The sequence below is a fragment of the Battus philenor genome, unplaced genomic scaffold (genome assembly GCF_028537555.1).
Source record: "Battus philenor isolate CCGP_79_NKW_IND1 unplaced genomic scaffold, ilBatPhil1.0.hap1 SCAF_22, whole genome shotgun sequence".
In the NCBI taxonomy this organism is placed as follows: domain Eukaryota; kingdom Metazoa; phylum Arthropoda; class Insecta; order Lepidoptera; family Papilionidae; genus Battus; species Battus philenor.
Genome location: NW_027181685.1, coordinates 12,414,496 through 12,427,083, shown reverse-complemented (window position 1 = coordinate 12,427,083; position 12,588 = coordinate 12,414,496). Strand labels below are relative to the sequence as shown.

General features: G+C 33.4%; 2 protein-coding genes across 4 annotated transcripts in view; one reads left to right on the top strand and one right to left on the bottom strand.

The window, feature by feature from the left end:
- The window catches only part of rg (rugose), a 728,321-nt gene that overhangs the window by 642,279 nt on the left and 73,454 nt on the right, over window positions 1-12,588 (top strand). The window lies entirely within an intron of this gene.
- LOC137923736 (facilitated trehalose transporter Tret1-2 homolog) overlaps window positions 1-12,588 on the bottom strand; it is an 81,145-nt gene that overhangs the window by 25,302 nt on the left and 43,255 nt on the right. For 2 of the 3 annotated variants that reach the window (XM_068766992.1, XM_068766995.1), the window contains exon 2: window positions 6,723-6,822. The exons of the other annotated variant lie outside the window; for it this stretch is intronic. In XM_068766992.1, the coding sequence (XP_068623093.1) occupies window positions 6,723-6,822 (100 nt within the window). The remainder of the gene's footprint in view (window positions 1-6,722; window positions 6,823-12,588) is intronic. 3 annotated transcript variants of the gene reach the window in all.

Sequence of the window (12,588 nt, the reverse complement as noted above, 5' to 3'; positions counted from 1 at the left end):
TATGTTGCCATTCCTGAGAAAGTATCAGAATTAATATTTTTTTGCATACGTAAAATTCATTAAACGTAATATTTAATAAGGTTTTACATAAATAATACTTTTTAATACTTTTTATATAGTTTTTTTGTTCATTTTTAAAGCCTCTTTTAATTCAGTAAAGGACCCCGTTACTTTTAAGATATACTTGGTAACTAAGAAACAGTTTGTTCAAAAGATAACAAAGTATGTCCTTAAGCAAGTAACATGTCATTATTTTGAATACCTACTAGCGTGGTCAAGCGAATGTAAACGGAGCATGAAAATGATAACCTCGCCAGAGAATGATTACCGCCGGACATGGAAATAGTCATGTCATCGTTTATTTACCTTTTTTTGCAAAGTCGTTTATGTTATTTTGGTTTAATACGACCATTATGTCCGCGCACGCAAAATTTGTGATCCGTGCAATCGTTTACACAAAACTTTAAAATGTTTAAATTATAAACACGTGTGGAAAAACGAGTTCCTTTGTGTATTTTTTTTGTCATTTCGATGATGGGGTTCCATTATCTTGTAACAGTGTTTTTTTTTTAATAAAAAACATTACGCCTTTTAATAAATACCTAGATTGTCTCATTCGCAAAAAAAAACTTTTCAAAATAATTGAATCGTTTATTTTTTTTCACTTTGAATTATAGAGATCACATGTGACATCAATACACAAATGTTGGACAGTGTTGATTTGATTTATAGAAGCTAGAATAAATTTGAGCTCTTCTCCCACAATAAACACAGTTGAGTTTTTTGTGATCACTGTCACAAAAATTCTTAGTCATCGTCGTCGTTTCAACCCATAGACGTCCACTGCAAGGCATATCCATACTCTAAGTCATCTATGGCGATATATCATAATCGCCACACTTGGCAATCGGATTGGCGATCGTAGCCAATCCCCTGAAAGCTTATTTGCAGTGACAATCCCATATATTTAATGCACAAAGTGTGTAATCGAACTCGCCACCTGCGATCGCAAATCTGTCTCCTATCGCTGTGCTACCACTACTCAATACGGTAGTCAAATTATATCATTCCCAGACTTATAATGTCACAAAAACCCTTGTTATTTAAATTATTTCTTGTCTTTACTACCTTCATCATCATTTTTGTCGCAATATGTCCGTCCACTGTTTTTCCAGACAGTTTCGCCTCGAGCGATAAGACCGCTTCCTGTACTTTATGAATTGTTTCCATTTCTTTCCTTTATTTATTGTCAATGGTGTACAAAAAAGTGTTTACAAATAAAAATTAATCAATAAATGAGAAAGTCTTTTGTTGTAAAGTTCGCAATTGACGCCTCTCTTATATCCATTTTCTTTTTATAAAAAGTATAGACAATTTGTTTTAGATTAATTACATAATTTGAAAGCGTTTTATATGAGTAATATATATTATTTATAAATAGATACGAAGACACCTGTGGACACGTCTCTGACCTCGAGCAATTCCCACGCTAATAATGTTAATTCGATACATTTTAACCTTATACATCTCGCTTGATCTATCTAAATCATTATTTATATCAAATTTTTCCACTGAGATGATCCGTTTATTGCGTAGAATTCTATGTTTTGTTGATTATCTCTTGTTTTAATTGGCAATTATAAAATACTGCGGAAATCCACTTACGAACCGAGCTCCGCCCGTGGCGCTCCAATTACCCCGATCTATGCTATAGATTATAGTTTATAAATATTACATTATTTAATTGCATTCCAGAATATATAATTAACCCTAGATATAATACTAGGGGGGATCGCAGTTTGTTGTTGAAATCAGACTATATGATTTAAAACATCGTTCAAGCCGTGATACGTCCAGCGCTGGAGGTAGGTCTTTAACACATTGTTTTAGTACAACCTTAGTCCTGCTAGTGGACTTCCCACTATGCGCTTATTGGTCCGTTGACTAAAAAATATTAAAACCGAAGCTGCTATCTAGTTCTGCTCACTGCCAGTTCAACTTGACTATTTCAGCTATTCTTTTCCGTCCCCCCAATAGATACAAAATGGCGGATTACATATTTTTCCTTAACCCCTTCAATATGTGTATTAAATGAAAGGGCTACACTAGTAAAACACGATGATTATGTCAAAATTTAAAATTCAAGATGGACGCCGTTCCAATATGGCGGACTAGGTACATATTTTTCCACAACCACCACAATATGGGTATCAAAAAACCGTTTAACTTAAAAAAAATTTAAATGTATTTATTTAGGAGTTAATATATATTACTGTCAGTTGAATGCCCTGCATGTCTGCTCGAGGTGCTATAAAAACCTTACATGGATCGAATTTCGGTAAATCAAATTTTTTTTGTAATTAATATGGATTATATTTATCTTGATTAAAATCAAACTTAATGTATTGTATTAGTTGAATAAACATCTTTTTTATTCTTCTCTTAAAACCTGCAATAAAATAATTCATAACAAATTTTGGTTAGCAATACTTTCTTATATATTCTTAGATCAGAGTGGGTTTGGAAACTACGCAACTTTAAGTTGAAGTATAATTACAGAGGTGATCAATATGATTCTGGTTTATATCAAATTGAACTCTTACGCATTCTTCTTATGCTATACTTTAGCGATTGTAATGGTCCAAGAAGAATGGTTTAAGTTAACGAACAAATGTTATTCTATTACAATTCTGATGCATTCATTTTACAGAACTAAATAAAAAGTTTTATATTATGCTTAGTGTCCGGCATGTGATTTGGCACACCGAACGATTTGAAAAACGCAAATGATTTTCAATACACTATATATGTATTTTTGTATCTATTAGATTAATATTTTCATAGGAAATATATAATCATTACGTGACAAATCAAATGTCGGGTAATATACTTTGAGTAGAGACTATGTTTAGGTAATATTTTAAATTAAATATTTTTATATCTCCATCTTTTCGCTGCGACATTTGACACGTTATTTTTTATATTTTTCCTAACTCAAAGTTGTCATCCAAGTTCACGTTTATTGTACGTGATCCTAATGTGAACACTTTATAAGCTGTAATGCTTGACAATATAGATCAAAGTGTATTAAATATATTACGTGTGAAGTACAGAGAGCACTTGTAGTCCAACGGTAGAGGACTGAGACTTGCGAACGCATGTATCGGGATACAATCTTACATAATTCACACTTTGTGCATTAATTATATAGGATTGCCACTGCTCACAAATGAGTTTCCAGAGGATAGACAGCAGCGTCCTCTGCGTATGATAATACTGCTCTGTGATCGCCGAACCGCCTGAAGTGTGGTGATTACGGAATATCTATCCAAAGATATCTTCGGGTGATGCTTAAACATTGCAGTGAGCGTCTTAGTGTTGAAAAGATGATGATAATGAAATATAATACATGCGTTTATTCTTATAATCTAATTACTACAAAAAATCCTTTGACTGTGTAGGCGTGCTACTTTTGTATCCTTTATAGGTGAAGCAAGATCAGGCAAGACAGAGGTATAAACCTCTATCTTGCCTGATCTTAAGTGACGAGGTCTACGATGGTACATGCTTGTCTAGAAGAAACCTATTCACTCTTATCTTGAAGACTCTTAATTTATAATTGTCTAGAAACAATTATGTCGGTAGGTTGTTTCACTCCTTTGCTGTTTGCAATATAAAAGTATTAGCAAAACGCTTAGTGCGGGTGGAAGGAATGTCAACTGTGTAAAGATGTCGTGAATCTGTGCGTCTTATTGTCCGATGGAAGAAAGGAGAAGGGGAATTATTTCGTGTAATTCCGACTCTTCAAAATGCAGTCTGTAGAATACTGTTAAACTGAAAACTTTCCGCCGATGCATCAAGCTATGAAGCTTAGCGCTAACCAAAGCATTGTTATCAATCAGCCGCTTGGTGAAGTCCAAAGCATCGAGCTGATACTTCGAGACATCCGACAGATGGCAACAGTATTCTACATATGACCGGACTTACTGTGTTACTTACAAACTTAAGTGTTGTCATGGTGTAAAATACAACCGTACTTTGTCCAGAATACCCAGGTTTTTGTCAGCTAATTTAGCTTTGAACTCAATAAACGATCCAAAGTTTTGATGTTAGTGGAACAACGAGGAAATACGAGGTGATCTGCCTCCTGTATTAATGCAACAAACTTCAACGTATTTATTCGCAATTTAAAATAATTTATATTCCAATAAGAACGATGCACGTAAGAACTTACATCTATTGCATCAGCTGTGTAGTTTCTGCTGTGATTAAAGCGCATTCAATAGTTTTGTATTAAAAATCTATTTTAAATTTAAAAAATGAAAACTTCTAGCAAATGTATCTTGGAATATCATCCATGGTCCCTGTTATTGGGGACCTTTCGTATCTGATTTTGGAACAGGGAACTTACATTTTCTTTTTTTAATAATTCATTTACAAACTCTTTTACTTCTTTACCCTTCTTTTATTTGTCACATGATCTATGGTTCCTCTTTTTTCTTCTTTTATTTTACTTTTTTTTTCTAATTATATCTTACTTTAATGAAGTGTTTCCCAACCACACCCCACAGAGATGCAATTAGTAAATGGACTCGATACGAGGTAATCCATTTTCCTCAGAGTTATTTAAATGCAATACTAAATGTCCGTTCCAAAATTAACAAAAACGACTTATTTCTTTAACCATTGCGACAAATATAAATAACAATCTTTATTAAAATTATGTATTGTTTGAATTACAGTTTTTAATTATACGTTTTAAAATTTTACTTAGTGTATTTCGTGATAATTTCCACGCGATTTCATCCTTAAACTTATAATTTAAGTTTCGTTATTGAACTGTTAAATTGTTACGTATGTGTAATTAATGAGTGTGTGCAAGTTATATAAGTTATGTATATATATACGTAGATATATATATATATATATATATATATATATATATATATATATATATATATATTTAACTTTTTAGTTTTCTTTCAAAATAATATAAAAAACGTTTTGTATGGAGAACGCATGTACAAGAAACCGTTGTAATAAATAAAACGAAGTCTTCCTTGTTGTGTGTGACGAAATATTCAATGGTAATAAATACGTCTTCGCCCGTTTCCTCCATGCTGATGGTCATCAGCGACGTCACCAGGGTGAACGGTTCACAAGGACGCCTTTGTTATAGTATATACGAAATAATCTTTTATCTTTACTATATGAACATATACAGGCTGATTAGTTATAAGTGTATCTAATCTCTCTTTAAATGTATACCCCAATTGTCGACTAAATACTTTATAGCCTTTACACTTGTTTTCAATCATCCTGTATAACACTCAATAATATGTTTTTTTTTTCTATGAAATGGTATAAGCCAAGAACTTTATACAAAGTCTGCATGGATTGATAGTAGACAATAATTATTTTAACATATAGTAAACCGAATTTTAAAACGCCATTTGTTATTGTTATTCTTACGTTATATATAATTTCTGTCAGCTAATGAGCTGTATATACCCCTTTAAAGCCTTTACACCTAAAACCAATCATCCTGTATATACAAACCATGACGCATTCTGAAATCAACATATACCATGTACACTCTATGATTATAATTTGATTATTATGACAAACGTAAATTTATAAATTAAATTAGAAATCCGTGTTCACATTGACCAGTTGAAATATATATGTTATATACATATGTATTTATGTTTATGTATGTCTATATATGTTTTGTACTGTTTCTACTGTTTCCATACTATGATTGTCTGTAAGAGATTGCCTTGTGCGATAAGACCATTGTACTTCTTTGTATATTATTATCAAATTATTTAAAAGTATCCTAACGTGTATAATAAAGAATATTGAATAAAAATAGATAAGTAAATCAAGTAAGTAAAAGCTTTCAGATTTTACAGTAAATGCTGCTTAGACACGATAAGTGACTATTTTGTTAATTTGAATTAATTGTTATTTATTTATTTGTTTACTGAAAAAAACTTCATGTAAAAATTATTATGCGGTTAAAGGATGTTATAATTCTGGTTTTTGCAAATAACCATCAATTGAGATTTCATATTCTTTGTGTTTATGTTTTGGACGTCCAATGTTATACAAAATGCTGCCACCAAAAGAAGTATGTTTCTTTGACCACATCTTCTCTACCTCTAAGTTCATTCTATTCTATATTTTTACTCTCATTTCTTCTATAGTAGTATATCATAATAAATAGAAATATTTACGAATCCTGTTTAAATATTATTTTTACATCATCATCATCATTTTATCCGTAAGATGTCCACAGCTGGACATAGGCCTGTCCACATAGACTTCCAATAGAACCGGTATAAAGCAGGCCGCTTCTTTATATTTCACGGATCCCTCCGTTCCGTGAACTCGTTTCTGATGAAGCTGTAAGCCGCAAGGTTAACAGCAAAAACTTCACATGAGACAATAGAGGCTGCTTTTAACATTTTTTTTTGACCCAGTTTTGAGGGTCTCAACGTTTTCCCAACAATTGTTCCACAATTAGTTTATAAGGGTAAATAAGTTTTTCAGAATTAACATTTATTTTTTCGTTCATACGTCTCGTGTCCATATTTCTATCTTTCACTATTTTATTTAAACTGGCTTATTATATTTCTTATAAACCTTAACAAGGTTGTCGGTCCAAGGCTGTCAATTTGACTTGTTACGTGTTATCTTATAAGAATAAATATAATTACCATGTATAAATCGCCATAGCGGCAAACCTTCCAGAAGCCTTTAATGCTGGAGAGCATGGTGCGGGCGCGCCGGTCACCGTAGCGCGCTGCGGCTGCCCTCCTGGAAACACCATAGCTGACGTCATAACCCCATAGAACACCTCATACAGTACAAATTCGTAAATAGTCTACACAAGTCTATACCTATTTCCAATCACCTTGTTTAAAGTGATCACTCTGAAATACTTTATGTTAATTTATCTTTTATATTGGAATTCTGTAAGAAGTTATTTGCTGGCAGTACAAAATAGCGTGCAATAATTAATTCTTAAATGTAGTAAACTGAATTATAAAAAAGGCTTTTTGTATAATATAAACATTATGTTGTGAACAGTGGTAGTTCAGCGGTAGAGAACTGAAATTTGCGATTGTAGGTCGCGGGTTCGATTCCTGGGAATCAATCTTATAATTCACACTTCGTATATTAATTATGTAGGATTGTAACTGCTTAAAACTAAGTTTCCAGAGGATTGCTTGCAGTGTCCTCTGCGTAACATAACACCAGACTACGATCGCCAAGCCATTCGGAAACCGTGGCTATTATGGTATATCTTCCATAGATATCCATGGACTGAAACTAAGATCTATATACTCTTACTTTTAAACATATAAATCACTCTATATTTTGCATACTTTTATACACAAATCCCATACGAGTAAATTTTAAATCCATTTACATACTATAGTTCATATAGCACACAACCAATAAAATCAAGATTATTTAGTTGTTTGATATTATGTTACATTACATCAAGGTGGATATAGGACTAATCCTCCAGTTTCATTATAATTCATGTTTAATAATTATCAAAATTAAGAATAGTGTTTAACTATTCTTAATTTTGATAATTATGGTTTAAGGGATTTAATATTCTTTTAAGAATTCAAAGATGATTTAATTATAATAATTTATATCTATTTCTAAACAATAGCATATTCACATACAACAAATCTAAATATACTATCAATATGTAAAGGTCAATGACTTTGTTTAGATGAAAGACGGATTAATCTATTATCAAATTCTGTCGGGTCGCGATAAAGCGCGTCAAAACACTCTGATAACATAATCAGAGGGGAATATATACAAACACAGTTATAAAAAATCTTGTAAGCTGTCTGTTATATCGTTCTGGCGGGTATGCTTCGCTGTATTTTCGCTTTATTAATAGTGATTCCAGTAATCATCATACTATTGATAGACATAAGCCTGCCTCACAGATTTCCAATAAGATCAAACACTTACTCGCTATGAGGCCTTATTTTTTTCTTTTTTTTTTTGGTGCCGGGGGAGAAATCTTCCGGATGATCAAGATACTCTACCTCTGGGGGAAGGACAGAGTTATGTAGAGTTCCTACCTAATAAAACCTCCCCGGTGATCGCCCTCTGCGCTATGAGGTGAACCGAGGTATCTTCCGATCAGGGATCGTCACGCGATCTTCCCTCGGGAAGCCGTTCCTCGTGGTGCTATCACAACGGCTTGAGGCCATAACGATCTATCGTCCGCCTCAGACGCTGAAGCTAATGGAAGTTTAGGTCCTCCATCCTAAACACCCGCGACTGCAACTCTCATTTCAACTTGCCAATCCGCTATGCTATCTTCTTTTATCTATAAGCAAAGTATTGGATCTCCGTCTCGGCTGATATAAGGTTTTGACGAGGTCTAAAAAGCTACATGCTTGCCTAGAATAAATCTAATCATTCTTATCTCGAAGACTCCTAAGTTATAATTGTCTGAAAACAATTATGCCAGTTGTTTATTCCACTCCTTGGCTGTTCGCAATGTAAAACTATTAGTAAAACGCTTAGTGCGGGTGGAAGGGATTTCAACCGTGTATGTATGTCGTGAATCCTTGCGTCTTGTTATATTGTTAAAGAAATGAGGTGCTATTTTTTAATACTTTTGTTTAATTACGGATCTCTTTGCTGATTCGATCCGGTAGAGGAATCCCGAGCGTTACCATCCATTGTTTATTGAGGATATATCGATAAATTAATATAATACCCAAAGTTTAATTGGTACATTTTATTATGATGCGAAATCGATCGACTCTCTCTTTATTTTTGTTATCTTCAAATAGATTTTTAACAGCCATGTTAGGTTTCGTAAATATCACGTTGGCATTTAAATCTGCTACTGAATCACCGGATTACCAACGATATAATTATTTCTAATTACTTGAACGTGGTACAATATTAACAGTTAACTAGACAGCTAAGGTCGTACTGCACAAACGGTACGAACATAATGAGATAGTTTGATGAAAAAATAGAAAAGGAAAAGTATTAATATCTCTCCTTCGCACGAAATACAACGACTGACAAAACGTCACATAGGTAGTGTGGGACAGAGATAGTGCTCTACGAATCCGAAAGCAGACGATTGTCTCTTTCCAAAGGCCGATGTGCAATGTTTATCGCCGGGTATTCTTGTAAGCTGCAACCGACTAGGAACGCAGATCTGTTGAGAAGTGTCGGCCAGATATTTAATAGTTGCTCTTTTCAAATGAAATTTTAGAGTCAACAACAGAAGTTCCACGCATTTTGATCAACTAAAAATTCTTATAAGATCTATTTATTAACATACTATTGATTGACGAAATTCAGGCGTTACCAAATTAATTTTATTACTCGTATTTATGTTTTTGTGTTTTTCATTATTATTCTATATAAGCATTTAAATATTGGCGGTAAGTCATTAAAAGAATTGCTAATTAAAAACGTATTTACTAACACTCTTAGATTTCTTTTTCAACGTACACTATTAAAAGTAATTTGCGTTCAGTAGTGTAGGTTGCTAGTTCTACAATGAAATATCAATGATTTTACTTTCTCAAGTTACGTTAAAACTCATATTTGTATATAGATAGGCTCTCACTAGTAGGTTCGTCGATATAGTCAAGTTTGCAGGGAGTCGTAATACAAGATCATACATCGTGGTGATCTTTGGGAGGAAGGAACTATGCCTTGACATTATGATGATGATGTAAGTAACAATATATTAATCTTAAAGAAGACAGATGAAAGATTCCAAATCCAATAAAATAGTTATATGTAGCTATGCTAGCCGAAGCTCCTTTAGTCCTAGACTTTCTTTAAGAGGTCTAAGTAAAGACGCGGTTCGGACTCTGCAAATGCCATACGAGCAGCTGTTAGAGTCCGGTCCAGCGAATATATACTTAAATTGTATTAGTATATAGTTCAAATTTCCTTGGGAACAACGTTACAGACACTTCCTCGAAGAAATAATTATCAAGCAAATTAACTGCGGGGCCAGAGAGCTTAACCATAATCAATTATTTGCCACTTAAAGGATCTTTAATTAGAAAAAGTTTAAAAAAAATCCTTTGTGGCGTGTAAGGAAAATTGAAGAGATATCTCGAGAGTGTCCTCGATGTCTCTAAGGTTGAATTATTTATAAAATTAGTTCAACCTATTGCAGGATACAAATTATAGTTTTTATTCCAGAATTTATTCCATAAAAAAAGAAGCAGACTAGTGTTCAGGCAGAAACTTACCTCCACCCACCAATCGCGTATATTCCATCAAAAAAGGAGCAGATACGCTTTCGGATTATAATTTACCACCGCACACTAATCGCGCATATTACATAAGAGAAGGAATAGATAGGTGCTTGGGTGGTAACTAGCCTCCACCCACTAATCGAGTATATTCCATTAAAGAAGGAGCAGATACATGGTCTCACACGTTATTTATAGGCACACGTACATACAAAATGCATGCTTCAAACGTCTATTTAATTCAAAAAATGATTTCATGAAAATATCAAAAAACAATACAGCAATAATAATAATATTTTACCCAACGTATACATCGACTACGAAAAGCCAAGAGCTAAACAGGCTTGCATATCAACAGTGATAAAAATACACGTTTAATACACTGTAAACATGTTCGTATATAATTCAATACAAACATATTATGTTTGTTTTACATGCACTCTGACGTTTATTGCAATTCAGCTGATTTGACAGACATTGTTCTCTCTTACCTATGAGTATGTGAGTTCATTCGAAGCTAAATAAATTAAAAACTAATAAAAACACCAACAAGCGACTAGCAATTGTCTATGTGAATATCATTGCAAAAACACAACGGCTTGCGATTTAATCATTATCATTCCGAATCCAAGACACATTGTTAATTTAAATTTTTCTTTACTATTTGTACACGCGTAAGCAGGTGCAGTACCGCACGTATCTATTTCTTCTTTAATGGAATATCCGCTATAAGTGGATGGAGGCAAGTTACACTCGAGTACATATCTACACCTTCATTAATGGAATATGCGCGATTAGTGAATGGAAGTGAGTTACCACCTGAACACGTTTTTCCTTCTTTTTTGATGTAAATTACGTGATTTTTTGGTGGAGGCAATATACCTTCCACCTAGCACATATCTGCTCCTTGTTTGATGGAATATACGCGATTATCATGTGGAGATAAGTAACTTTCCGAACACGTATCTATTTCTTTTTTGACGGAATATACGCGGTACTGCGGAGGCGTGGAGAATGTTGTATCATAAGTGGGATGAAGATGGTGTGTTCACATATTTACAGATCATATCACCGACGGCTTCCGAATTCAAATCGGCGTTCGAATTTTAATTCGAACGTAAAACTATAATTTATCTCTCAAAAGTATTGTTGCTGTAGTGGACAGTAATACGGCGCGTGAAAGCTGTATTTGTGTCAGTATTTATTGTAATTTTACACTGATTTCTTTTCTAAGTATAAGTTAACTCATAAAGAAATACTAAAGGTATAGTAATTTATTTTATATATATATCTAATGATCGTAATTCAATCTCCATAAGTTTCATCAGCTGGTAAACAAAGCGACGAGCGTTGTTTTAATAACTAATATTTGTATCAACTATTTACACTTCGATAGCACCGTATCTCAAGGTTTGCACAATTCTCAATTAAAATGGAAACAAAGTAGAACGTGACGTGTTTATAATCGATTATTTCACATACTCTGTGATCAAACACTGTGAATTATAGATCGCCTGTTTAGATTCGAAAATCGAAAATTAAACTTATATTTATTTATTTAAAAATTCTGGTAAGGATTGACACTTGCGATCGTATGGTACAATTTTGTATATAATTCACAGTTTTTGCATTAATTATATAGGATTGCCACAGTTCACTAACAATTTCAGAGGTTGAACAGCAGCGCCCTCAACGCACCATTATACCACACCGCGATTACCTACCCGTCTGCCAAACGTGGCGATTATGGTATATCTTTGATGAAGGCTTATACCTTACAATAAGCTCTAAGACTCTAAGAGCAAAACTTAACATATGTTTACATTTGTTTCGTATAATAAACTACAAAATGAAATATTTTTTTCCTTGTAGGTGTACACCTAGTTTATTATAAACAAAGTATTAAATATTCCTTTGAGAAGATAGATATCACACATTTCAAGTGATGCTCTACTACTACCCAGAAAATGTTTAGAAAAAGTTCAAGTAGTTGGTATGACTAAATTTCATTAGAACAAGTATCCAAATTATAGTTTTGTAACGACTGAGGATGTTTTGTGCTGCAGCTGGCTTACAGGAAAATTGACAATGTCATTGATTTCAAACTTTCAAATATCAAAATTATTACATACTAGAATGCCGTTGACGACTATATAAGCCAATACTGGGGACATTCTAAGTCAGTCTACGTCCTAAAGAGAAATGAAGGGCAAGTAGACTCATAATAGTGAGAGCTGTAGGTAAAGTGCTGCTGTTGGCAGAATCGCTGCCATTTCCGTTGCCCGGACTCTAGAACATTAATAGG